At 43.4% G+C, this 24901-nt stretch overlaps 1 protein-coding gene across 1 annotated transcript; it reads left to right on the forward strand.

The window, feature by feature from the left end:
- The first annotated feature begins 16505 nt into the window (after positions 1 to 16505).
- LOC121458053 (olfactory receptor 10A3-like) lies at positions 16506 to 17480 on the forward strand. The gene has a single exon (XM_041667170.1). It carries the CDS (start codon positions 16536 to 16538, stop codon positions 17478 to 17480), a length of 945 nt encoding a protein of 314 aa, XP_041523104.1. The 5' UTR covers positions 16506 to 16535.
- The last annotated feature ends 7421 nt before the right edge of the window (positions 17481 to 24901 follow it).

The raw sequence follows: 24901 nt of genomic DNA on the forward strand, positions 1-24901 counted from the left end.
TGGAAGTCAAAACAACACCCGTGTAAAACAGTACACTTAAGAATAGCTAGAAGCGCCGGGCGGTGGTGGCGCATGACGGGCGGTGGTGGCGCACGCCTGTAATCCCAGCACTCGGGAGGCAGAGGCAGGCGGATCTCTGGGAGTTCGAGGCCAGCCTGGTCTACAAAGGGAGTTCCGGGACAGGCTCCAAAGCTACAGAGAAACCCTGTCTCGAAACCCTCCCCGCCCCCCCAAAAAAAAAGAATAGCTAGAAGCAAACTATTTCCAACTGTTACTGCTTATCTCACGATATGAAAGTCTCTGCTTGGGAAAGAGAGAAGTTCAGCCCTGGGTACCCAACTGGGAATTCCAGTTAGCTGGAGATTGCCCCACCTTCAAGTTGTTTTCTGTTGTAGTTGAAAACACCTTATCTAATCTCTCTTTCCCTCCCCACACCCTGCCCCACAAACTGTGAGAAATAAGTTTCTTGTTTACAAGCCTCTTGGCTCCTAGTGTTTCATAGTAGCACTCAAAAGGACTTAGATACAACGTGATGATCAATTTCTGTTTTTCTTTAACATAAGGAATTAGACTTTTTAAAAAAGTTATTAACCTTGAATACACACATTTAGGTCGAAACCCCGCCTCCTCTCTCTCTCTCTCTCTCTCTCTCTCTCTCTCTCTCTCTCTCTCTCTTTCCCCAGACCCTACCCCTGAGAAAGCCTGACTCCTCTGGAGGGTACTTAAGGCCTATGTGTATTTACATATTTATGAACCAGTTTAATTAATTTGTTTGTTCTTACCTTTTTGAGACGCTGAGGCTGGCCTTGAACCCTAACCCTTCTGCTTCTGTCTTCCCTCCTAGCGCTGAGATTTCAGGCATATGTCACCATGCCCACTTTACCTGGTGAGGGAGATTGAACCCAGGACTTTGTGCATGGTAGGCAAGTAGGCAAGTACCCTACCAAACAAGCTAGGGCCCACACCCAAGTTTAATCGTTAAATTAGATGTAGTGAATAACTACTGCTAATAAAGAACCATTGAAATATTGTGGTAAGAGTTATATAAATATGATTGTTTTCTGAAAATACAGCACTGCCGTGTGCTCATTCCTCTTCCTGCGGTGGGTATGACATCATATGACGTCTATAAGATGAGATACAGGGGATGTGTGGCATAGGCATTGGGATGTAGTGTCAGGCTACTGAGTATGTGTGACTTGAACGTAGCACTGTGCAACACTGGATCCTGGAGCTGGTGACTGAGCTGGCAGCTAAGTATCCGGCGGTTGGGTAAGGCATGTAGTATGGTTATGCTGGACAGTGGATGCCTTCTAACTCTGGTAGGTCAGACAGAGATTACATGAGATTTCATCGCAATACTTAGAATGGCATGCAATTTAAAACTTATGAATTTTTCCTTGGAATTTTCTGAGATTTATTGACTGTTGGTGCAGAAACTGTATAAAGCAAAATCATAGTCAATGGGGGTATTACTCTGAGTTTATTTTACAAGGCCTATTTATTTCTTTATTTCCTCTTTGAGACAGAGTCCTATTAGGAAGCCAACGCTGGCCTGGAACTTGTAATCTTCCTGCCTCAGTTTCAAATTGCTGAAATTACAGCTGTGTGAAGGTATAAATTTACAGTTACATAGCAAGGCTCTGCTGAACACAAATACATCCTGGGCATGGATTTTACCCCCGTTGGAGGCAAGTGTGACAAAGGGACCTATGTTGATGTTAAGTATGTCCAAATCGTGCCAGGGATGATACAATGCTTTTGGTTTGCTAGAAATGATAAATAATGCTACTTATGCTATTATTGGTAATTGACTGTTCATAAAATATAATTGGTAAGATGACCAGTGGGATTTACTAAAAATATTAGGGACACTTGATGGGGGTAGGATAATCCTTGTTCTACATATCTTTTTAAAAGTTATTTATTTATTTACTAGTGTGTGTGCGTGCTGTCTCAACACCTGTATGTGTTGAGACAATATTTCATTGTATTGCCTAAGCCTGGGTAAAGTCATCATTCTACTTGAGCCTTCCAAAAAAGTTGAATGCTGCTGTATCCAGTATTCTAATTGTGGTTTTAATTTGAATTTTTCCCATGAATAATAATACTGAGTCTTTAAACACATTTCAATTGGTAATTTTTATATAATTTATTCTCAACTATTAAAATAAAAAAGTCTATTTAAAAATGTCACTGACAATACCCCTCAAGGTCAAATATTCAAAAACTTCAATAAAAATATTTCTTTGAAGTAAATTGAAAACAACAATGTGGCCGGGCTGGTGGTGATGCATGCCTTTAATCCCAGCACTCAGGAGGCAGAGGCAGGTGAATCCTGTGAGTTTGAGGCCAGCCTGGCCTACAAAAGCTAGTTCCAGGACAGCTCGGAAATCCAGGGAAACCCTGTCTTGAAAAACAAAACAAAACAAAAAAACCAAACACAAAAACAAAAGCAAAATAAAAAAAAAGAAGAAAGGAAAAAAGAAAAAGGAAAAAAAGAAAACAACAATGTGAAATTTGCAGGCAAATGGATGGATCTAGAAAACATCATATTGAGTGAGGTAATCCAGACCCAGAAAGACAAATATCATATATACTCACTCATAAGTGTCTTTTAGACACAAAGCAAAGAAAACCAGCCTACAATTCACCATCCCAGAGAACCAAGACAACAATGAGGACTCTAAGAGAGACATACATGGATCTAATCTACATGAGAAGTAGACAAGATCTCCTGAGTAAATTGGGAACATGGGGAGAGAGTTGAAGGGAGGGAAGCACAGAAAATGTATAGCTCAATAAATTCAATAATTAGTTAATAAGAAAGAAAACAGCAATGTATAAAATCAGAACTGAGTGGGATTTTTTTCAAGGTATGGCGTTTTCAAGGATGGCTCAATATTCAGAAATTGATGAATACGATCTATTATATCCATAGAATGAAGAAAAATTATGTGATCATATTGACAAAATGCATAAAGGGTACTATACAAAACCTAACATTCATTCACAATAAAAACTCACAGCAGCTGAGGCTATTGCTCAGAGGAACAGCACTTGCATAGCAGGTGTGAAGTCCTGGATTTGATTGAAAGCACCATGGGAAACAGAAAACAAAAACTCCCAAGACATTAGGGGTTGAGGAAAATGCCCTCTCTTTGATAAGACCATCTGGGAAAGCCTGCGGGTTTGGATGAGAATGGCCTCTGTAGGTCTGTATATTTGAATGTTTGGTTCCTACTTGGTTTGACTATTTGGGAAGGATTAGGAGGTGTGACATTATTAGAGGAAGTGTCTCAATGGGGAAGGACTTTGAGGTTTCAAAGAGCACATACCAGATCCAGTCTTTTTCTCTCTGCCTCCCTCTTGGGAATAAGATGTAAGCTCTCAGCTACTGCTCCAGCACCATGTCTGTTGGTCTGCTGCCATGCTTCCTGCTTTGATGTCCGTAGACTACCCCTCTGAAACTGCAAGCTAGCTGCTAATTAAATGCTTTCTTTTATGAGTTGTTTTGGTCATGGTGTCTTTCCACAGCAATAGAACAATGACTAAGACAAAGCCCTGTGGATTAAAGTATTCATATGAACAGTACTCATAATTCTGAGACATGAAATGCCCTAAGACCAGAAACAAGGTAAGAATACCCTCTCTACTTCTCCTATTCATTGGCATCCTAGTGATGCAACAGGACAAGAAAAAGAAAAATTATTCAAATTGAGAGAGAAGAAGTGAAGTGAGAAATCCTTGTTCACAGATGATATGATTGCCTTTGCAGAAAATTCTGAAGAATTTATTTTGAAATACTTTCCTAAAGTGACTAAGTGACTTATATATGTTAATTATATGTGATATATAATAAATGACTAATAAATAAAGCCAAAGAATGAAAGCTTAATGCGCAAGAGTCTATTGGAATTTGAAATTAAAAACACGGCGAGAAGTCAGGCAAGATGTTGCATACCTGTAGTGTCAGCTGTGTGGGAGGCTGGCTTGGGAGGATTATCAGTTCCCAGAGTGTAAAGGCCATCATGGTTGACACAGCAAGCCCTTGTCTCAAAAAACAAGATATCTCCCACAGCAACATTTACCTGAACACTAAGAATAGAATTACCTAAAAATAAATCTAATGAGATATAGATATGTATACATACACATATGTAGTAGGAGGACACGGGCCTGCTTTTTGTCCCCATCTCCAAGAGAAAGTTTACAAGATGCTGTTGAAATGAAAAGTCTAAATAAATGCAGCGCTATTTCGTACTCACAATGGGAAGAGTAAATATTATTATGATGTCAGCTTTCTCTGATTTGATCTATCAGTTTACTGCAATCTCAATTAAAATACAGCTACGTGATTTTGTAGGCATTGAAAGACTGATTCTAAAGTTTATATAGAAAATCAGAAAGTCCAGAATAGGCAAGAAACCTTCAAGACTTGCTATAAAACCTTGGTAACCAAGACAGTGTGGTAGCAGTGAAATAATAAATTAATGGGGAAGAACGGAGATCCAGAAATAAGCCTAGAAAATAAGTCATTTGATCTTAGAGAACGAATCAAAGGCTATTTATATGAGGAAGAATAATATTTTAAATAGATGAAGTTTAAATAACTAGGCATCCACATGTCGAAGACATAAACCTGTGTGATTATATTATAATCTCAAAATTGAAAGAAATCATTAAAACGAACCTAGTTGTGAAAAGCAAATGTGTAAAGACAATGGAAGAGAAAAATCTAGGTGACCTTGTGTTTGGCGATAACTTTTTAAATATAGCACCAAAACTGTGATCCATGAAAATTCCAACTGTCCCAAGGTCAGTGTGTAGTAGGGTGCCTGTCGGTAAGCAGACAGATAAGGGAGGAGACAACAGGCTTTGGATGTCTCCTACTGGGGTTCTGAATTGGGCTCCAGGACATCCCATAAACCAGCAATGGGGTTGTAGGTGAAGATCTGTCTAGCTGGTGGACTGATTCTGGGAGTTCCTCCCTAAGTTTCTGGTTTGGATTCTGAGTTTAGATTCCAAGCTGAAACTCTGGTTTGAATTTGGGTTTCAGACTCTAAGTAGTCCCAAATTTATGTGGTGGGTGATGTGGCTGAGAGGTGAGCAGGTGGGGCAGGGAAATTTTGGAAATTTCTAAGTGGGGTTCAGGGTTTGGTACCATGTGACTCAGTCCCTAGGGCCTGATAGTTGATGGGGTACCTGAGTTTGGGGAGAAAGAGGTGGGTAGGTGGCTTAATACTAAGGAAAAAAATCATAATTAAAAAGCACATAAAACTGGGCTGGAGAGGTGGCTCAGAGGTTAAGAGCACTGACTGCTTTCCAGAGGTCCTGAGTTCAATTCCTGGCAACCACATGGTGGCTCACAACCTTCTATAATGAGATCTGGTGCCCCCTTCTGGCCTGAAGACATACATGGAAGAAGAACTCTATATACATAATTAATAAATAAGTCTAGAATTTAAAAAAAAGCACATAAAATCCATGGGTCCCCAGCATTGAAAGAAAGAAGGAAATTTAAAAAATGGGTAAAATATCTGAATAGACATTTTATTAAGGATGAGAGATGGTGAATAGACATTTGAAGATGCTCAATTGCATGTGTCATTGGAGGGTGGCGAATTGAAACCACAATAAGATATCTTGATGGGCCTATAAGCATGGCTAAGATGTAGAAGACGGACAACACAGAGTAAGGGTGAGGGTCAACAGGAACCCAAATTAATTCTGGTAGAGATGCAGGCTAGTACAAGGCTCTGGAAGACAGCTTGACAGTTTCCTACAAAGCAGGGTATAGCCTTACCTTACATGTGACCCAGAAACTACACCCTAGATATTTAGCCAAATGATTTGGAAACTTACATACACACAGAAGTCTGCACACATGTATTTGTAGTGGCCTTATTGACAATTTCTAGAAATTTACCAAAGAGGCAAAACCATGGGGCAGTGAGAAGATAGATTTTGGTTGGTAGAGATTCACAGATGGCGGGGAAGGGGGTAGCTAGGAGCCTATTCCATGTGCCATTGGAATGATGGTTCATGACGCTGTGAATTCTTCCAGTGAAGGGAATCTAACAAAAGTTAGAGAACTGATCTAATTATTTTAATTAAATTGAATAGTTGATTTAAGAATGTTAACTTTTTTTACTGGTGTATAAAATATTAGACAAGGTTGAGCTATATAAAATCCATATCAAAATTAAAAAAGAAAAGGAGAAAAATGTCAGAGATAACAAATCCCTGACAGCCACATTTGCACATCTGTCTCTGTCTCCCAATACTCTCTTCTCCTCCCCTCTCTTCCTCCTCCTTCTCTTTTTCCTTCCCTTTTCCCTTCTTCCTCGTTCCTTTTATTTTCCCTTTCTCGCTTCTGCCTCTCTCTCCCTCCTCTTTCTTTCCTCTGCCTCATCATGAGTGCTACTCATATATTGTAGGTATTAACCCCTTATTAGATATATGGTTTATTAATAATCTGAAACCATAAACTGATTTTTCACATTGTTCCTTTTTTATGTGTACAATGCTATTAGTGTGATGTCATTCCCCTTGTCATTCATTCCTGCAGTGTGAGCTCTTGATATCATATAAAAAGCAGCACACATGCACACACTGGAAACACACTTGTCAGCTTTCCTTCTACGTTTTTATTCTAGAAATTTTATGTTTTCATGTCTTACATTTAAGTCTCCAACCCATTTTTCTTCTGGGCTTTTGGAGATAGAGTCTTACTCTGTTGCTTAGGAAGGCTTGGGACTCGCCATGTAGATAAGGATATATTTTCACCCCTTCACATGGGCATTCTTTTTCATTGTCTCCATTTATTGAAGAGACTGTCTCTCCTTGGAATTTATTTTTGGTGCCTTTAGTTGCTTTTATAAAATCCAGTAAGACTCATATTATCTGGGTTATAATGTCAGGAGAAATCACTTTATCTAAAACAGGAAAGTGGTACCCAGACAATTTTAATTGCACATGTTTCCTTCCTAGTACTTTTCATCTTGGCCATGGAAGCTTGGGGTATTTAAATACCAGCCAGATCTTGTTGAAATGAAGGTTTCAGCAAATAATTTCAGCATCCTTCTCTTTACTCTCACCTCTTAAGCCTTGGGTGTCAAACATGAACACATGACAGATGTACTATCATGGCTTATGTACATCTAGACTCCTCTGTAATTTCACCAGGAGTCTTTATTTTTATTAATTTTTTTCACACATTATATTTTGATCATGTTCCCCCCCCCGCCCCGCCAGTTCCTCCCTGATCTTTCCTACCTCCATATGCATCCAACTTTATGACGGATATTCCTCCAGATGTGACATTGAATCAGGAATTGTCTACACTTTTTGATATAACTGTTTATTCTCTTTTACACAAATTAAGATACTTTTCCCCCTTTTTATCTCTCTGGCAGTAATGCAATTACACACTTTCTGGTGCTTCTTTTTGAACTCATTCTGTTGTTTCTCTGATGACTTCTGTACAGCACACTCCCCTTTCCTAACTGCAAGGCTCACACAGACTTTCTTACTGTGACAGAAACAGGTTTGGCGTCCGTACAGAGGTCATAGCAGTGCTGTTGACAGTTGGGCTTTCAGCCTGTTTTTCAAAAAGGAGGTCAATTCAATAGAGACTCCTGAGTTAATAGAGTTTTAACTCTCGACTTATTTTAAGCAGCAGACATGAAGGTGTGGACTGCTGATGACATGACACACAATGAGGTCATCTGTCTCTGCTTCTAGCTGTTTCCCACCTTCTGTCTCTCTTCATCGCTGCCCTCCAGGCCTGTCCATCCACTGTCTGTTTCATTGTATGGCTTCATTCATTCTGCTACATTTCCAGTCCTTACCAGCCTGTCTAACAAAAACAACTAATGCAAGTTTATTGACTCTCACTGTTTATCTTTCCTTCTGTAGTCACACAATGATTGCAGCTATACAAAGCATTTTCTCACGAGGAAGTCAGCATATTGAACCATAGCCATTGCGGAGCCTCCTTTTCTTTAGGCACAATGCTTCCTTTTTTTTTTTTTTTTTGCTAGGGAAGTTTTTTTAAATTAAATATTTTTAGGTGTGTATTGTTGGGATTGACACCTTGCCAAGTTATAGAGCAGTTCTATGAAAATTATCCACCTAGAATCATATTCCATCCCAGTGTTGGCCATGCAGTGTGACTCAGATGGACAGATAACCACTCCACAGAGATCAGGAGTCCTTGGGTTAATTTTTAGAAGCAAAATCACCTTTTCCTCAGGACAACTAGTACATTTACACTGGACACAGAATAGAGAGATATTGGCAGCCCTGATTTTTCTAAAGGATTGTTCCTTGACAATGGAGCCCACTCTAGAAAAGCAGAGGTATGATATAGAGAAAAGAATCCATGTGTCCTGACAATGGAAAAGCTCTCTAAGAAAGCAGTGATGAGAGACTGAGAAAGAATTTATGCCCTGGCCACATCATCTGAGCTCTGGAGAAAGCTAAGTCTTGACTGATTCATCCCTTTATCAGATAAGGCTGAGACAATGTCAAGTCAGTTTGGACTAGCTCATAAGTCCCCTGACTCTTACATAGGGCCCATGAGAATAAATAAGATTATTTTTATTTCACTAAAAATTAATAGGAATGGAGAGCTTACATCATTTGCTCAAGCTACTACACCTGGTATAGGTGTCTTAAATTTAAGTTAGTAAGATCCAGGTATGAAATAAATCATAAACACTTTTTATCCACAACATTCTCACTCTGAACTATTTTTAAGTGTTTTTAGTTTTTGAGAATTTCAAACACACATATAATGAAATATAATCATATCTACCTCCATTTATCCCTTCAATGCTCTTCATATCCCCCCATCATGCCCCATTCAGCTTCATGTCTACTCTTTTCCTTTTCAAATATTTATTTATTATGTGTACAATATTCTGTCTGTGTGTATGTCTGCAGGCCAGAAGGGGGCACCAGATCTCATTACAGGTGGTTGTGAGCCACCATGTGGTTGCCGGGAATTGAACTCGGGACCTTTGGAAGAGCAGGCAATGCTCTTAACCACTGAGCCATCTCTCCAGCCCCTCATGTCTACTCTTTTGATCACTCACTACGTTCAGTTAGTGATGCCCACATATGCATGGACTTGGGATCACCCACTGGATCATGAAAGACCTAGGAGTTGCCAGATCCTCAATAAAGAATGATTCTCTCTCCTTTAGCAATTATCCTGGTATAAAGCCCATGACTGGGAAGGCCGTAGACCCTATAGCAAAACCTGCTATTGTTATTTTGCTAAATGGTCATGCTATGAATTTGCCTTTAAATTTTCTATGCTTGCACTTATGGGCATGGGTAGCTCTCAGCTTGGCCAGTGAAGCTTCTTGCTCTGTATTGATTGGGTGGTGACTGATGGAGAGATTAATAATTGATCAGAGTACTGAGAATGAGGCTCAGTGCACAACACCAAAGTCTTTCTAGAAAATTTGAGGATGATAACCAGATTTTCTGTAAAATAACTTCATACATTTTGTACCACCACACAAGATGTCCACCCCTGATCCAAATTTCCCCTGGATCAGCTTGCTCTCATTCAGGTCTGCATCCTTTCATCCCTTCTCAGTCCTATTTCTTGGCATTAATTCAATCTCCACTTTCTTAATTGGGGACACAATGGTGAAATTAGATCTCTAGTGTGAAGACATGTTTATTAACCCCTGTAGACACCTGGAGGGGTGCGCCTAGTTTGTACCATGGTGTTTTCTGATCTCCACAGAGGGAAGACTCTGTAAATGCAGTGTAGGGTCTCCAGAGAGAAGGTGTCTCCCAGAGCACACAATGTTAACAAAACAATGTGCTCAGTCACAAAGTTGTATGGATGGGAATGTTTTTTAAGTATGAGGTCAAATATCTGACCCAGTAGGGTGAACATTGTTTGATAGGTTAGGAGCTAAAGGTTGTGTTTGAATTCCTGTCTGTGACTTCCACCTTCTCGCTCCCATCAGTGGGATCCCATGTCAATGCTACTGGCATTTGGAGGTACTTTTTAAGTATGAAAACCAGTTGCTCCGGCTTTCTACTTCATACAGGGTCTAGATAACTGTTGGAGCCCTAAGGTCAGGCATGCACAAGTCATCAGTTCACAGAGGTGTGGGGTTGAGGGGTCAGAGTGAGGGTGGTCAAGGTCAATTTTGCAGAAAGATGAAGCCCTAAGGAGAGAGCTACTTGCTTGAGGTGATGAGGAAAGTTAATGCTAAGCCAGTGAAACCTGCTGTGAGCTGCCCAAATTAGCATCAGTCATCAGGGAAGAGATGGGACATTCAGGCCCAGTTCTTTTTTTTTATTTTTATTTTTATTTTTTTTAAATTTATTTATTTATTAAGGATTTCTGCCTCCTCCCCGCCACCGCCTCCCATTTCCCTCCCCCTCCCCCGATCAAGTTCTCCTCCCTCATCTGCTCGAAGATGCTCCCTGACCTGTGGGAAGTCCAAGGACCGCCCACCTCCATCCAGGTCTAGTAAGGTGAGCATCCAAACTGCCTAGGCTCCCCCAAAGCCAGTACGTGCAGTAGGATCAAAACCCCACTGCCATTGTTCTTGAGTTCTCAGTATTCCTCATTGTCCGCTATGTTCAGCTAGTCCGGATTTATCCCATGCTTTTTCAGACCCAGGCCAGCTGGCCTTGGTGAGTTCCCGATAGAACATCCCCATTGTCTCAGTGTGTGGGTGCACCCCTCGCGGTCCTGAGTTCCTTGCTCGTGCTCCCTCTCCTTCTGCTCCTTATTTGGACCTTGAGATTTCAGTCCGGTGCTCCAATGTGGGTCTCTGTCTCTGTCTCCTTTCATCGTCAGGCCCAGTTCTTAAAACACACTCTTGAAAGTATTAGATTTATTTTCATAAATTTTCTTTATCAGCCCACTTAAGTTTGTCAATTTAAGTAAGATTTTTTTAATGTATTACTTTATATTATAACTTAATTTGTTTCATTCATTAGAAATGCAATATACCTGTCTTTCAGTTAAAGATTTTACTTTTCTTATTTTATTTTCTCTATGGTATCTTCAGAATCCGAGAGTCTTTCTTCTATCTCTTGTATTCTGCTGGTTATGCTTGTTTCTGTAGTCTCTATTCGTTTACCTAGATTTTCCATGTCTAGAAGGCCCTCTGTTTGTGTTTTCTTCTTTGCCTCCATTTCAGTTTTCAGGTCTTGAACTGTTTCCATTATCTGTTTGATTGTTTTTCCTTGGTTTTCTAGGGTATCATTCACTGATTTATTCAATTCTTCAAACTTTCTGTTATATTTCTCATCCATTTCTATAAGGGCGTTTTTTACATGCTGTTTAAGGGTGTCAATCACTTTCATGAAGTCAATCTTTTCTCCTTCCTCTTGATTAAGGGGTTCTTGTCCTCCCGTTGTGGGGTCGCTTGTTTCTGGTAGCTTCATGTTGCTTTTCAGCTTGTTGGGCGAATTCTTGCCTTGACGTCGGCCCATCTCTTCTTCCAAATGCTCCCTATGGATCTTCTTTTACCGGATTAGGTCTCCTTGCCTACCAAACGCTGTCTCTCCCCAATGTTGGCTCTCCCAATGCTGCGTCTCCTGGCGCCGAAAGATCAGGCCTCCTTGCTGGTTGGGCAGCTCGCAGACAAAGCGCCTACCCCGCTTGGTGCAGGCAGGCCACAGAAACAAAGGAACTGCTGCCCCCCCGGGAGCCCCGGGTACTCGGACTCAGCGCCCAGATAGGCTGGGCTGGGCGATGCCACGCGCCAAAAGAGGGCAGTGGGGGCGAAGTGGGGAGGGCTCTGGACGGAAGCTGGGTGGGCCAGGAAGAAAGAGGCAGCACCCGGGGAGTAGAGGCCCTGCAGAGAGCCCAAGCAGGACAGGGGGCCAAGAAACCCCCGAGCTCCCCGTCCCAGGCTGGCGCCGTGGGCCAGAAACTCACCCCAATGCTGGGTCTCCTGGCGCCGAAAGATCAGGCCTCCGTGCTGGTTGGGCAGCTCGCAGACAAAGCGCCTACCCCGCTTGGTGCAGGCAGGCCACAGAAACAAAGGAACTGCTGCCCGCCCGGGAGCCCCGGGTACTCGGACCCAGCGCCCAGATAGGCTGCGCTGGGCGATGCCACGCGCCAAAAGAGGGTAGTGGGGGTGAAGTGGGGAGGGCTCTGGACGGAAGCTGGGTGGGCCAGGAAGAAAGAGGCAGCACCCGGGGAGTAGAGGCCCTGCAGAGAGCCCAAGCAGGACAGGGGGCCAAGAAACCCCCGAGCTCCCCGTCCCAGGCTGGCGCCGTGGGCCAGAAACTCACCCCAATGCTGGGTCTCCTGGCGCCGAAAGATCAGGCCTCCGTGCTGGTTGGGCAGCCCGCAGACAAAGCGCCTACTCCGCTTGGTGCAGGCAGGCCACAGAAACAAAGGAACTGCTGCCCGCCCGGGAGCCCCGGGTACTCGGACCCAGCGCCCAGATAGGCTGCGCTGGGCGATGCCACGCGCCAAAAGAGGGCAGTGGGGGCGAAGAGGGGAGGGGTCTGGACGGAAGCTGGGTGGGCCAGGAAGAAAGAGGCAGCAGAGAGCCCAAGCAGGACAGGGGGCCAATAGACCCCCGAGCTCCCCGTCCCAGGCTGGCGCCGTGGGCCAGAAACTCACCCCAATGCTGGGTCTCCTGGCGCCGAAAGATCAGGCCTCCGTGCTGGTTGGGCAGCCCGCAGACAAAGCGCCTACCCCGCTTGGTGCAGGCAGGCCACAGAAACAAAGGAACTGCTGCCCGCCCGGGAGCCCCGGGTACTCGGACCCAGCGCCCAGATAGGCTGCGCTGGGCGATGCTACGCGCCAAAAGAGGGCAGTGGGGGCGAAGTGGGGAGGGGTCTGGACGGAAGCTGGGTGGGCCAGGAAGAAAGAGGCAGCAGAGAGCCCAAGCAGGACAGGGGGCCAAGAGACCCCCGAGCTCCCCGTCCCAGGCTGGCGCCGTGGGCCAGAAACTCACCCCAATGCTGGGTCTCCTGGCGCCGAAAGATCAGGCCTCCGTGCTGGTTGGGCAGCTTGCAGACAAAGCGCCTACCCCGCTTGGTGCAGGCAGGCCACAGAAACAAAGGAACTGCTGCCCGCCCGGGAGCCCCGGGTACTCGGACCCAGCGCCCAAATAGGCTGCGCTGGGCGATGCTACGCGCCAAAAGAGGGCAGTGGGGGCGAAGTGGGGAAGGGTCTGGAGGAAGCTGGGTGGGCCAGGAAGAAAGAGGCAGCAGAGAGCCCAAGCAGGACAGGGGGCCAAGAAACCCCCGAGCTCCCCGTCCCAGGCTGGCGCCGTGGGCCAGAAACTCACCCCAATGCTGGGTCTCCTGGCGCCGAAAGATCAGGCCTCCGTGCTGGTTGGGCAGCTTGCAGACAAAGCGCCTACCCCGCTTGGTGCAGGCAGGCCACAGCACTTTTCTTATTTTATAAACATTTTAACATCAATAACATTGTTACAGCTAGTACAGACGGTTGGTAAGGTGTGCATTCGTGCTTGTTTGCGTGCGTGTATGTTGTATTTGGAGGTTGACATTGGGTAGCTTCTTTTATGGGTCTCTACCTTATTCACTTTCTTCTTAGAGACAGGACTAACTGTGTAGCCCTGACGGCCTAGAGCTCACTAAGCAGACCAGGTCGGGCTTGAATTCAGAGACTCACTGGCCTCTGCTTCCTAGTGGTGGGATTAAAGTCATGCACCACTGTCTCAAGATAGCTACCTTATTTTTAGGACAGAGTCACATAATTTTGAATTTGTCATTTCAGCTCTACTGACTGAGCAGTGAGCCTTGGGATCTGCCGGTCTCTCCTTATCTCTGCACCAGTGCGGGGGGTTACAGATTGTACCCTACATAGACCCAGCTATTTCAAGTGGTTGCTGGGGGGCCAAACTCAGGTCCTCATGCTTGAACAGCAAGCCAGTTACCCACTGAGGCATCTCTCTACCCCTAGGTATTTGGTTTTAGTACACCATCATGGTCATATTTAGTAAATCAACTAGGTTTTACTCTCTGTTAATGTCCCAAAGATTTGAACCCCAGCTACCATGTGTCTTTAGCTTGTTGTGCAATTCTGGCCTCTGGCTTTTCTTTTTCATATCCCATACTACAGTTCTATTTTTTTCTAGAGCCTTATAGAAAGGCCAGAGTCCTCTATTCTAGTACTCAGATGTCACCAGAGTGGCAGGCTTTCCTCACCAGGCTTTCTTTCTCTACCCACTGGCCCTTCCACCCTTTACATCCCGTGATGATGTAGTGATGGCTAATCACCCTTACCTCCATGTGGAAGGAGCATTCCCTCATTTATGTCTCTAAAATAGTTGTTTTTAAACCACTCTGATTTCCTTACATGACTGCCAGAGAGATGACCATTTTGTTCTGTGAACCAGGGGAGGTCTGGAGGCTTTGAGAGGAAGCATGGGGTTGTTTTGATGCAGGTATAAAATACACATGGTAGAAGAAGGTGTAAGACAAGGGAAGTCATCAGGGCTTTATAAACGGATGAGAAGGAGCGGAGGAACTTGAATGAAGCAGGGATCTGGGAAGGGTTTGCGGGTTTCTGGTTCTAAGGATGTAAGAGTACTGACATTGAGGAGAAGGCTGGGAACAGGGGGAGTTTGTCTAGGTAGCGCAGGGAGCGTGCTAAGCCTTATCTAGAGAGCCTTGTCAAGGGGAGTTGGGCAAGGAGGAAAACCTCTGTACAGAAGATTGGCTGGCTGTGGAGAATCAGTAATTTCATGCTTGTTTGTTGCCTAACTGCTGTGGTTCCACTGCTCTCAGCTTAGACCTGTCTGACTGGAATGACGGCCTAAGTGAGAGCCAGAAGGGCTGCCTGGGGCATTTCAGACCATACAGATAGGGATTCTCATGCAGGGAGGAGCACAGACCCATTCCTAAGCCAGTGTTGCTCGCACCCCACAGCAGCCTCAAGCTTCTAGGAAAGTCAGACTGTAAATGCATCCTCTGCATTTTTTTTGATTATTTTCCCTTTAGACACAGTAGCCATTGAGGGTAGAGTCTGGGTTTTCTTAAATACTTGTTTCTCCATGGATTCATTAAATGTCAATTTAGCCACTTTTATCTATTATGTCTGGGGTTACCTCTTCTGTTCTGAGAACAACACAAAGTCTAGAAAAAAACTCTTGTCATCTTTCAGTTTATATTCTAGAGGGAAGAATAAAAGCCCAAATAGATGTGAATTATTTCCATTGGTAGTGAGTGTCTGGCAAAATGATAAACCAGGTGATTGGAGATGGTAAGGAATGCAGCGTGGCTCCGGATGTTTCTGTGTGGACTGTCTGGCTCAGGTTTATCTGGAAGGGTGCAGACATAACTCTGAGGTGGGTGCTCAACCATTGTGTGATTGACCCAAACCCCCAAGGACAGCTGTGCTTTCTTTCAAAGGGAGCTAGTGAGTTATAGAATCAGAATGACCCTATATGGTATTTTTTACAATCCTAAAAGTCACTTTCTGGTTGCGAGAATCAACGGTAGAAAATTGGCTTCTAAAGTTTCTCATTGGGGAAAATTTCAATAATTAGGAACACCTGGACCAGAAACCAAACTAATATTTTAGAAGCCATTTGACTTATGTTCATCTGAGGTCAATGTATCTACAAACCAACTTTTTGGGAACATGTTATATTTGCTCAGGAATATGTGGTTTTATTTTTCATGCTTAACAAAGTAACAAAGGTATGTTTTGTACTTTGGTATTTATAATAAAGATTTGCCAATATATTTACATTTTAATTTATTATAGTTTTAATTTGTCTGTATTTTTTTCTTACTATTTGTCTAATTTGAAACTCTTCATTTACAATAAATATACAAGTATACAATTAAACACAACACAGACATGATGCACCAAGGTAATGGAGAGTGGATTCTAAATAACACAAATCTCATGCTCTAAGAATGGATTTTATTAATTTTTTTGCTACATAGCAAAATATTGCCCTGAACTATTTACTATTCTATTAATTTAATTTTTAGCATTAAACTTATTATTATTTTTATGTGAGTGTGTGTGTGTAAGTATGGATGTACACATGCCACGGTGAGCTTGTGGAGGTCAGGGGACCTTTAGGAACTGGTTTCCTCTTTCCACTATATTAAGGAGAGTTAATTTTATTTCTCTGTGCACTCCAGGCTAACTGACCCGCAAGCTTACAGTTATTCAGTTGGCTTTGCCTTCCATCTTGTCTTAGGAGCACTGGGATTACAGATGAGTGCTATTATATTAACTTTTTAAATGAGGGTTCCAGGGATGTGTGGCAAGGGCTCTTACCAGCAGAATCATTTCACCAACTGTTTTATATTTGCTAAATGATTTCTGAGTCAAAGTTTTGTAACTTGTTCATTTGCTCTTTAAAGATTCATTGTTACAACTTATTGACCATTCTTTAAAACTGCCAGTCTGAACCTCTGTCAAAATGAGCATGTCTTTACAACTTCTGCCAAGATGTCCAAGTCTGAACTCAGCTCCTGCACTGTGACTTCATCATTTATGTCCTGTGTCCCTAAAATCAACACAGGGATTTACTGTTGTGATGAGGAAGCAAAATCACAGCTCTGAAGTGGAGTTCATCCTCCTAGGATTTTCTAACTACCCTGAGCTCCAGCGGCAGATGTTTGGGGCTTTCTTGGTTATTTATCTGGTGACTCTGATAGGAAATGCCATCATCATTACCATCATCTTCCTGGACCAGAGCCTGCACATCCCCATGTACCTGTTCCTACAGAATTTATCTTTAGTGGACCTCTGTTTTAGCACAGTCATCACACCTGAAATGCTAGTGGTCCTGACAACTGAGAAAGCCACCATTTCCTTTGGGGGCTGTTTTGCACAGATGTATTTCATTCTTCTCTTTGGTGAGACTGAGTGTTTTCTCCTGGGGGCAATGGCTTATGACCGGTTTGCTGCAATCTGCCATCCTCTGTCCTACCCGGTCATTATGAACAAAAGGGTCTTCGTGAAACTGGCTGTGTTCTCATGGGTCTCAGGTACCATGATGACTACTCTGCAGACCACATGGGTGTTTAGTTTCCCCTACTGTGGCCACAGGGAAATTAACCATCTCTTCTGTGAGACTCCTCCAGTGCTGGAGCTTGCATGTGCTGACACGTTCCTGTTTGAAGTCTATGCCTTCACAGGCACCATTTTGATTGTCATGGTCCCCTTCCTGTTGATTCTCTTGTCTTACATCCGAATTCTCTTTGCCATCCTGAAGATGCCATCCTCTACAGGGAGGCAGAAGGCCTTTTCCACGTGTGCCTCTCACCTCACGTCTGTCACCCTCTTCTATGGCACGGCCAGTATAACTTACCTACAGCCCAAATCCAAGTACTCACCAGACACCAAGAAGCTGATGTCATTGGTTTACACACTGCTCACCCCTCTGCTGAATCCACTCATCTACAGCCTGAGGAACAAGGAGATGAAAAGGGCTGTGGTGAAATTATGGCAGAGAAAAGTGGCTTTACACATAGCTTGACTTGTCGAGGACCTCGGTGTTTTTCTATCATGTTATTGAGCTCTATATGGATTTTGAAGGTGTTGAAAACAGAGTACATTTTTTGAGTAGATAATGTTTCCTTTCTTGATTCCTCCATGCTTGAAGGCATATCACATTAACCTTCTCTTTTAATACTGTAGTCAATTGTTTTTTTAGGAGCTATATGATCCATAACACATGACTCACAATTTATTGATCCACCTTCTGTTGTTGAATACAGGTCATTGCTAGACTGTTGCCATTAAAAGATGATGCTTTAGTAAACATCTAATTCCTTATGTTCATGTGCTTGTTGATTTTATTTTTATGTGATAGATTCCTCACGGATGACCGAGGAAATGTATTATTTTGAATTTACATGCTTTATCAGGTGTTATAGATGCCAGCTGAAGTGGTGTATGCTTTTTTTAAAATTATTTTTTAAATTTATTTTACACCGACCACAGTTTCCCCCCACTCTTCTCCTCCTGTTCCATCCTCTCACCTCCCTTTTAATCCACATCCACTTCTTCTCTGTCTCAGTTAAGAAGGGTAAGGCCTCCATGGGAGTTAGCCAAACATGGCTTATCAAGTTGAGGCAGGACCAAGCTCCTTCCCCACTGCATCAAGGCTGAACGAGGCATCCAACCAGAGGAAATAGGTTCCAAAAAGCCAGTTCATGCACCAGGGACAGGTCCTGTTCCCACTGCTAGGGTTTCCACAAACAGATCATGCTACAAACTGTCACCCACATGCAAATGACCTAGGTTGCTTCCATGCAGGCTCCCTAGCTGTTGGTCCAGAGTCTATGAGCTCCCAGGCATTCAGGTCAGCTGTCTCTGTGGGTTTACCCATCATGAACTTGACCCCTTTGCTCATATAATCCCTCCTCCCTCCCTTCAACTGGACTTCCAGAGCTTGGCCCAGTGCTTGGCTGTGGATCTCTGCACCTGCCTCCGTCAGTTTCTGGATGAAGGTTCTATGATGACAGTTAGGGTAGTCTCCAATCCGATTACAGGTGAGGGTCTTAGCTGGGGTCATTTTGTGGATTCCTGGGAGTTTTCCTGGCGCCATGTTTCTCCCTAATAGTGTAATGGCCCCTCTATCAAGATATCTCTTTCATTACTCTCCCTCTCCATTCCTCCCCCAACTCAACCATCTCGATCCCTCATGTTCCCATCCCCTGCTCCCCCCACCCAGGAGATCTAATCTATTTTCCCTTCCCAGGGTGATCCAGTGGCTTATGCTTTTAATTCTAGTATTTGGAAAATTAATTTAGGAAACTTCAGAGTTTAAGATCAGCCTGGGGTACATGAGTTCCAGAACACAGTGAGACTCATCTTGAGAATATAAAGGAAGAGGATGTCACTCAACAAGAGAATGCTTGCCTAACATGAACTAGGCCCTGAGTTTAATCCCCAGGACCACAAACCAAGCTTGAAACATAGCAGAATTGCTGTTCATGTGTGTCTGCTTATTTCAGGCTGATGTTGAGCCCCACTGAGTACCACTTCCTATCTGGAGCAACAGGAGACCAACTACATGAAACAGTTTTTCTAGAGAGAAAATCTATTCTAAGAAAAAGTAAAGAATTCATTTATTTTGGGGTCCTCAAACTTGTTTGAATTCACACATCTTCAGATTATAATCACAAATTGCGTTACTTTTGGATCTATCTATCTATCTATCATCTATCTATCTATCTATCTATCTATCTATCTATCTATCTATCTCTATATATCTGCTGCCCTGTGGAAACCAGCCAGGCTGCCTGCCTTTCCAGGTGGGCAGCAGCAGCTGTCACTTTGATGAACAACTATGTGATGGAGAGCTGGAAAAGATGGAAAAATGGAGTGGTAGGTGCATGCACTGTGGATAAAGGTGGAACTGGACACGACACGGTAGTGACAGTTGGGAGAGAGGGCTGGGGCTGACAGTGAAACATGTTATTGCCCAGTCGGGCCAGCGGGGTAGTGTGCAGCAGCCTAGAATTTACTCAGATGCGGACTCAGCCCCTGAACACACAGACCAGCCGTGGGATTGCCCTAGCTCTGGGCAGCGATGGAGGACCAAGATGAGAAAAAATTCACTTTCTGAATAGGACCTCATTGGAGGACTATCATGGCCTGAGACCCCTGTTGGGGGTCATGTTAGTTTTGGTGGTCCATGCTGATGCCCTAGGCTGCAATAGATCCCGAGATCCATGTGGACATTCAAGGTCTGTACTGCTGATTGAACCCATGTTGTTGTCCTTGGGCCATGCTGCTGCTGGAGGCCACACTGGTTTGAGCGGCCCTTGCCTCCACCTGAGGCAATGGTAATGGTCCTCTCTGTCACTGAGAGCCATGTCTGGGTCCATGATTCTACTGCAGCCAGGGTCTATGTTGATGCCTGAGGCCTATGTTATCACCTAAGGCCATGTTGGTGTCTGTGGTCCAGGCTTGGAGGGCATTGTCTGGATCCATGATCCTACTGCGGCTGGGGCCGTGTTGGTGGTCTGTGCTGTTACTGGAAACCATGTGGAAGCACACTATCTGTGCTCCAATTGACTGTAAAGAGAAAACAACCTGTTTTTGCAGTGATACCGATTAATGAAGATGCACAGTTGGGAGAGCCGGACGTAGAAGCCTCTGTGACACCTCCTACCCCCACCCAACAGCCTCCTTCTAGAAAAGTAACAGCTGAAACAGGAAACATTGAAGAGATGATGAGGAGGATGCTGAAATGTGGCTCTCCATAACTGATGACTTCTGGTGGGGGTGCAGGAGGGGAATGACTCAGTTCTATTTGAGTCGCAGCCTGTTGACAGTTTGACCATACTTCAGTGAGTATAGTGCTAACACAAGTTGGACTTCTTTTTTTTAAAAATTATTTTTGTATTTAAAAATTTGGGAGTGGGAGGTCACAAGAAGACAGACACGGAAGGACTGGGAAGTGAGTGTGATCAAGGTGCATGCTGTGAAATTCCCAAAGAATCAATAAAAATATTATTTTAATAAAAAGAAGTTAACAGCCCCATTTTCTCTTTAAAACTAAGAGGAGGAATCCTTTCTTGATCCTGGTGACATATGTGCTGATAAGATTTCTACATCTGAAGAAAGTGGCTCTCCCTTCCTTTCCTTAGCATCCATCAATGTCAATAATTACTTAGCTAAGGTCTGAGTGGGGTTCTTGTGCCCCTCCCTCATCCATGCAGGAATACTGACTGGCTTGACCTCGTACAGACAATCACAGCTGCTGTGAGCTCCTGAGTGTGGCGGTTCTGCTCTGTCCAGAAGTTAAGTGCATCTTTCTAGCCCTCCTGACTCTTGTCTCTTACAGTCTTTCTGCCTCCTCTTTTATGATGTTCCCTAAACTCTGGGGGATGTCATATAAAGATCCCACTTATGAATGAGTACCCTACAGACATATGCTTTCTGCACTTTGGTCAGTTGTGAGTCTCTGTATTAACTACTGTTCACTGGAAAAGAAGCTTCTCTGATAAAGAGTAAGAGTTGAAACTGCTCTTGCTGAAGACACCACATACTTTGGTCAGCAGACAGGGGAAAATCAAGCCATTAGTCATCGGAAAGCTTTCTTTTTTCTAGCTTGCATCTACAGTCCCAGAAGATGCTCCGTAAGTTGCCTGAGGATAAAAATCAAGATTTTTACCCAGCTGTGAACCTTGTGAGATATAATCATGCTTGACCTCGCAACATATGCTCATGCAGCAATAGTGTCCACAAATGTCATCGATGCAAACAATCCCTTCCTGATTGGATTTAAGACCTGTGGTGTAGAAGGAAATTCTTGCCTGGTCCTTTAAATCTGTCTAAAAATCTAGCTGCTGGAGAGATTATACTTCTACCTTTTCATTAAATATGTAAACTTCCCATGTTTGCTATTACATATATTTATAAAATGTTAGTAGTCAAAACCATGTGGGAAGTTCCTAAATTCTCACTTGGCCTTGTTGTTGTGGATTCCACTTACATGTTCACTGGAAGGACAAAATGTCCCACACACAAATAATGAATTGTTCCTCTAATCTACTGTGAAAAAATGTCCTTTCTCTTCTCTGTGTTCATTGGGTCAGGTTACCTATTGCGCGGCCTTTTCAGACTGAATACCTCCACAGGTTGTGAAATTTGTAATATTTTCTGTTTACAGCCCTAGGTCTCATTTCCTTGTTATATAAAGAGAATATGAGATTTGTGGTTATTGAATATGAGTCACATGAGCTCTTTAGCGCTTATTTAGTTTTTTAGTTCTTCTCCATGGATGGTAATAAGGGTAAAATGTTGTTTTTTTCCAAGTTAAATGCTATGACCATTGAACCCTAAACTTAACTTCTACTCATACTCCATTGGATAGATGATGGCGCTCTCTCTCTCTCTCTCTCTCTCTCTCTCTCTCTCTCTCTCTGTGTGTGTGTGTGTGTGTGTGGTGTCTTTGTGTAGATAGTGCTGGAGCTCAAGGAAGTCTGAGGCATCAGATCCCCTGGAACTGTAGTTGCAGGGATTTGTGAGATACCCAATGACAGGAGTTAGGAACAGAAATCAGGTCCTCTGGAGAAGAAGCATGTGGTCTTAAATAAGAGCATCTCTCCAGATGTTGAAGAGGAAGGATGTAGTCTTAGATAAGAGCATCTCTCCAGATGTTGAACCATCTCTTCAGCCCCACCTTATTTATTGATTAATTTTGAGACAGGGTCGGAGCCTGGAGCTCACCAATTTGGCTAGACTACGTGTCTAATGATCTCTAGTAGCCCCTCCCTCCCTCCCTCCCTCCCTCCCTCCCTTCCTCCCTCCCTCCTTCCTTCCCTCCCTCCCTCCCCAGCACTGGAAGTATAGATATGTGTCCCTGTTCACAATCGTGCTGGCGATCCAAACTCAGGTCCTCACGCTTGTATAGTAAGCACTTGACCGACTGAGCCATCTCATTCGCCTCTGCTAGCCATGTCTTTCTAATTATGTAGTGAATTTTCTCCTGGAAAAGAATCTCAGTGCTGCATTTGAACTGATTCATAGGCTTATTATATTTTGTGTTTAGATGTTTAGATTCATTAAGCTGGGAGAGAGGAATGGTGCGTTTGGAATGACATGCTGAAGCTCTATCAGCCAGATACAAAGTGCCACATAGTGCGGTTTTGGACTCCAAATACACATAAATAAAACAGCGTCTTCTACCATTGTGTGATTGTCAGTATCATTTACATGGGAAATAATAGAAGTTTCATGTGTTCTAACTGTGAACTCATTTGCATTATTCATACCCACACTACTCAACGGTATTAATTAAATATGGGTAAAATGTCATTGTGACACAGGTTAGTGAGAAGTTCAAGAACCGACAGTAAAAACAAAAAGCCCCTGGTAGCATGTCCCTAGCTATTTGAGCATTTGAGAGGCTGCCGAAGGACAGAGAGCTGATGATGGCAACTTTACCTGTCTTTAGAGAAACCATGAGACTTAGCTATAATAGTACGAGTGGGTCAGCATGATGCTCTAACCTCTTAGTTTAGGCTTCCTGAAGCTAAAAAGGGAGCCTTCTTTGAGCCTCAGAGTTGGGGATATTCTGAGCCACTGTGCCTGGGTGGGGGACGGGGGAAGAGAAAGAAAACAGAAAAACACAATGTAATGATAGAGAACATCGCAGATTGAAATCCTTCTATGCTAGACATTGTTTCTCTCTCATCTTCCCAAGAACTCCAGGAGAGATGCTACTTAGACTCCAATACTGAATCTTTTATTTCTTTCATTTCACAGGTACATCAGCTGCACACATATTGAATCTTTTGCTCACTCCTTTTTCATTATCTGCTCTTTTCTCCCCCAGTCCAGAGTCTCATGTAGCTCTGGCTGATCTCTTTGTTCTTATGTAGTCTCCCCTCTTTTCTGCACCTGGCTGAGTTTTTTTTTTTTAACAGCGTTTTAAATTGTGTTCATTTTAAGTTGTGTTTATTTTAAGTTGTATGCATTTATTTTGCTTGCTCATCTTGTCTTCCCTCTAGTACTCTCTTCTCATGTGTCCACTCTCTTTATGCGTTCAACATGGACTTGTGATTTTATTGCATCCATCTCCTGTGAACACTGCAGATCAGGCTTTACTTATTTCTGTTGTTCCACAAACTCCTCCTTTGGCATTCATGTTTTTGTTTTGAGCTTTTCTTCAATAAAATTAGTGTTTATGTGAGTTTAAAAATTTTGTAGCTTTATTTTCTGGTGACAATTTATTATTAGTTTATGTTTCTTTCTTGGATATTCTGTTCTCATCTCTTTTAGGCTGTTTGATTCTAGAATGTTACTAAAGTGTATGATCTCTTTGGGTCACCTCCCATCTTTTCTCTTGGCTTTTCTGTGGTGTTTGTTTGAAGAAAGGGACTCACATGTTCCCTGTCAGCAGGAATAATTCAGGATATACAGAAACACTCCACATAAACTCCCACTGTGATGAGCCAGGCAGACTTCATGATTCCAGTCTGCATTTCACTAAGCATTCAGGTGACATTCGTGTATTTTGAAGCTTGAAACTTGCTGCTCTATGATACAGATTACATCTTCACGCTGAAGATGAGGTTTTCCACCTCCTTTGCTCTCCTGCTGTCGGAACCCATGGAACAAAAGGTATCATTCAGGTTTTTATGAAGCTAATTAGAGTGCTCTGTGGTCATCCACACCCACTTTCTCTCTTCTGTCACAACAGACCCAGGGAAAGCTTGATCACCACCTTCCCATGCAGTTCTTCTTGCTGGGACAAGAGGACCATGACTTTTGTCCTCCAGGGCATGGCACTGTAGTGGTTTAGCATGCATGAGATGTAGGAATAGAAGCCTCTGCTGGCATACACACAGGGACTTCCCAGACCTGAGGGTTAAGCTGACTCAAGATGGATTTCAGGAGTAAGAAGAAGGAAATAGGAAACACAGCCAGTCACTTACATGCTGGTTTGGACTGGCGATGGTGAGTTCTGAAGAAGCCAATGGGTTATGTGGAAGCTTCCAGAATGAGTGATGTTTAAGAGGATGCATGTGAACTCCTCATAGTGCCAGTGTCTCCTGCTTGAGAACAGGGATGCTGCTTCCTTCCCATGAGAACTCCGTCTTTTGATCTGAGGGTCAACAGAAAGGTAAGAGTGACCCTGTGCCTGCTGTCTTTCCAGTGCCTTCATCACAATATTATAAGGTGAGAACAGCTCATCTTAACCCTTTTGAGTTGTCTAGACAAATAGTAAGACATCTGTGTTTGCGTCACACCCAGGATGGGATGTGGCAGATTGTTGTGGGGTCTAGAAATGCCTTCTGGGTTTCTGATGCTGATGACAGAGGGACAACACTCTGAGAACCCATATTGGAGACCAAGGCTCTTGTCTTGGTCTCAGCGACCCTTGGTGTGTCCCTTCTACTCCTCACCGCTTTCTTCCCCCTTACCAGATCTCTCCTA

Source organism: Microtus oregoni, unplaced genomic scaffold (genome assembly GCF_018167655.1).
Source record: "Microtus oregoni isolate MIOR12 unplaced genomic scaffold, Mior012 000016F_ref0000370, whole genome shotgun sequence".
Taxonomy (NCBI): Eukaryota; Metazoa; Chordata; class Mammalia; order Rodentia; family Cricetidae; genus Microtus; species Microtus oregoni.

Excerpts from the sequence above, each read along its gene's own strand:
- LOC121458053 (XM_041667170.1), top strand. The coding sequence starts at position 16,536 with ATGAGGAAGCAAAATCACAGCTCTGAAGTGGAGTTCATCCTCCTAGGA.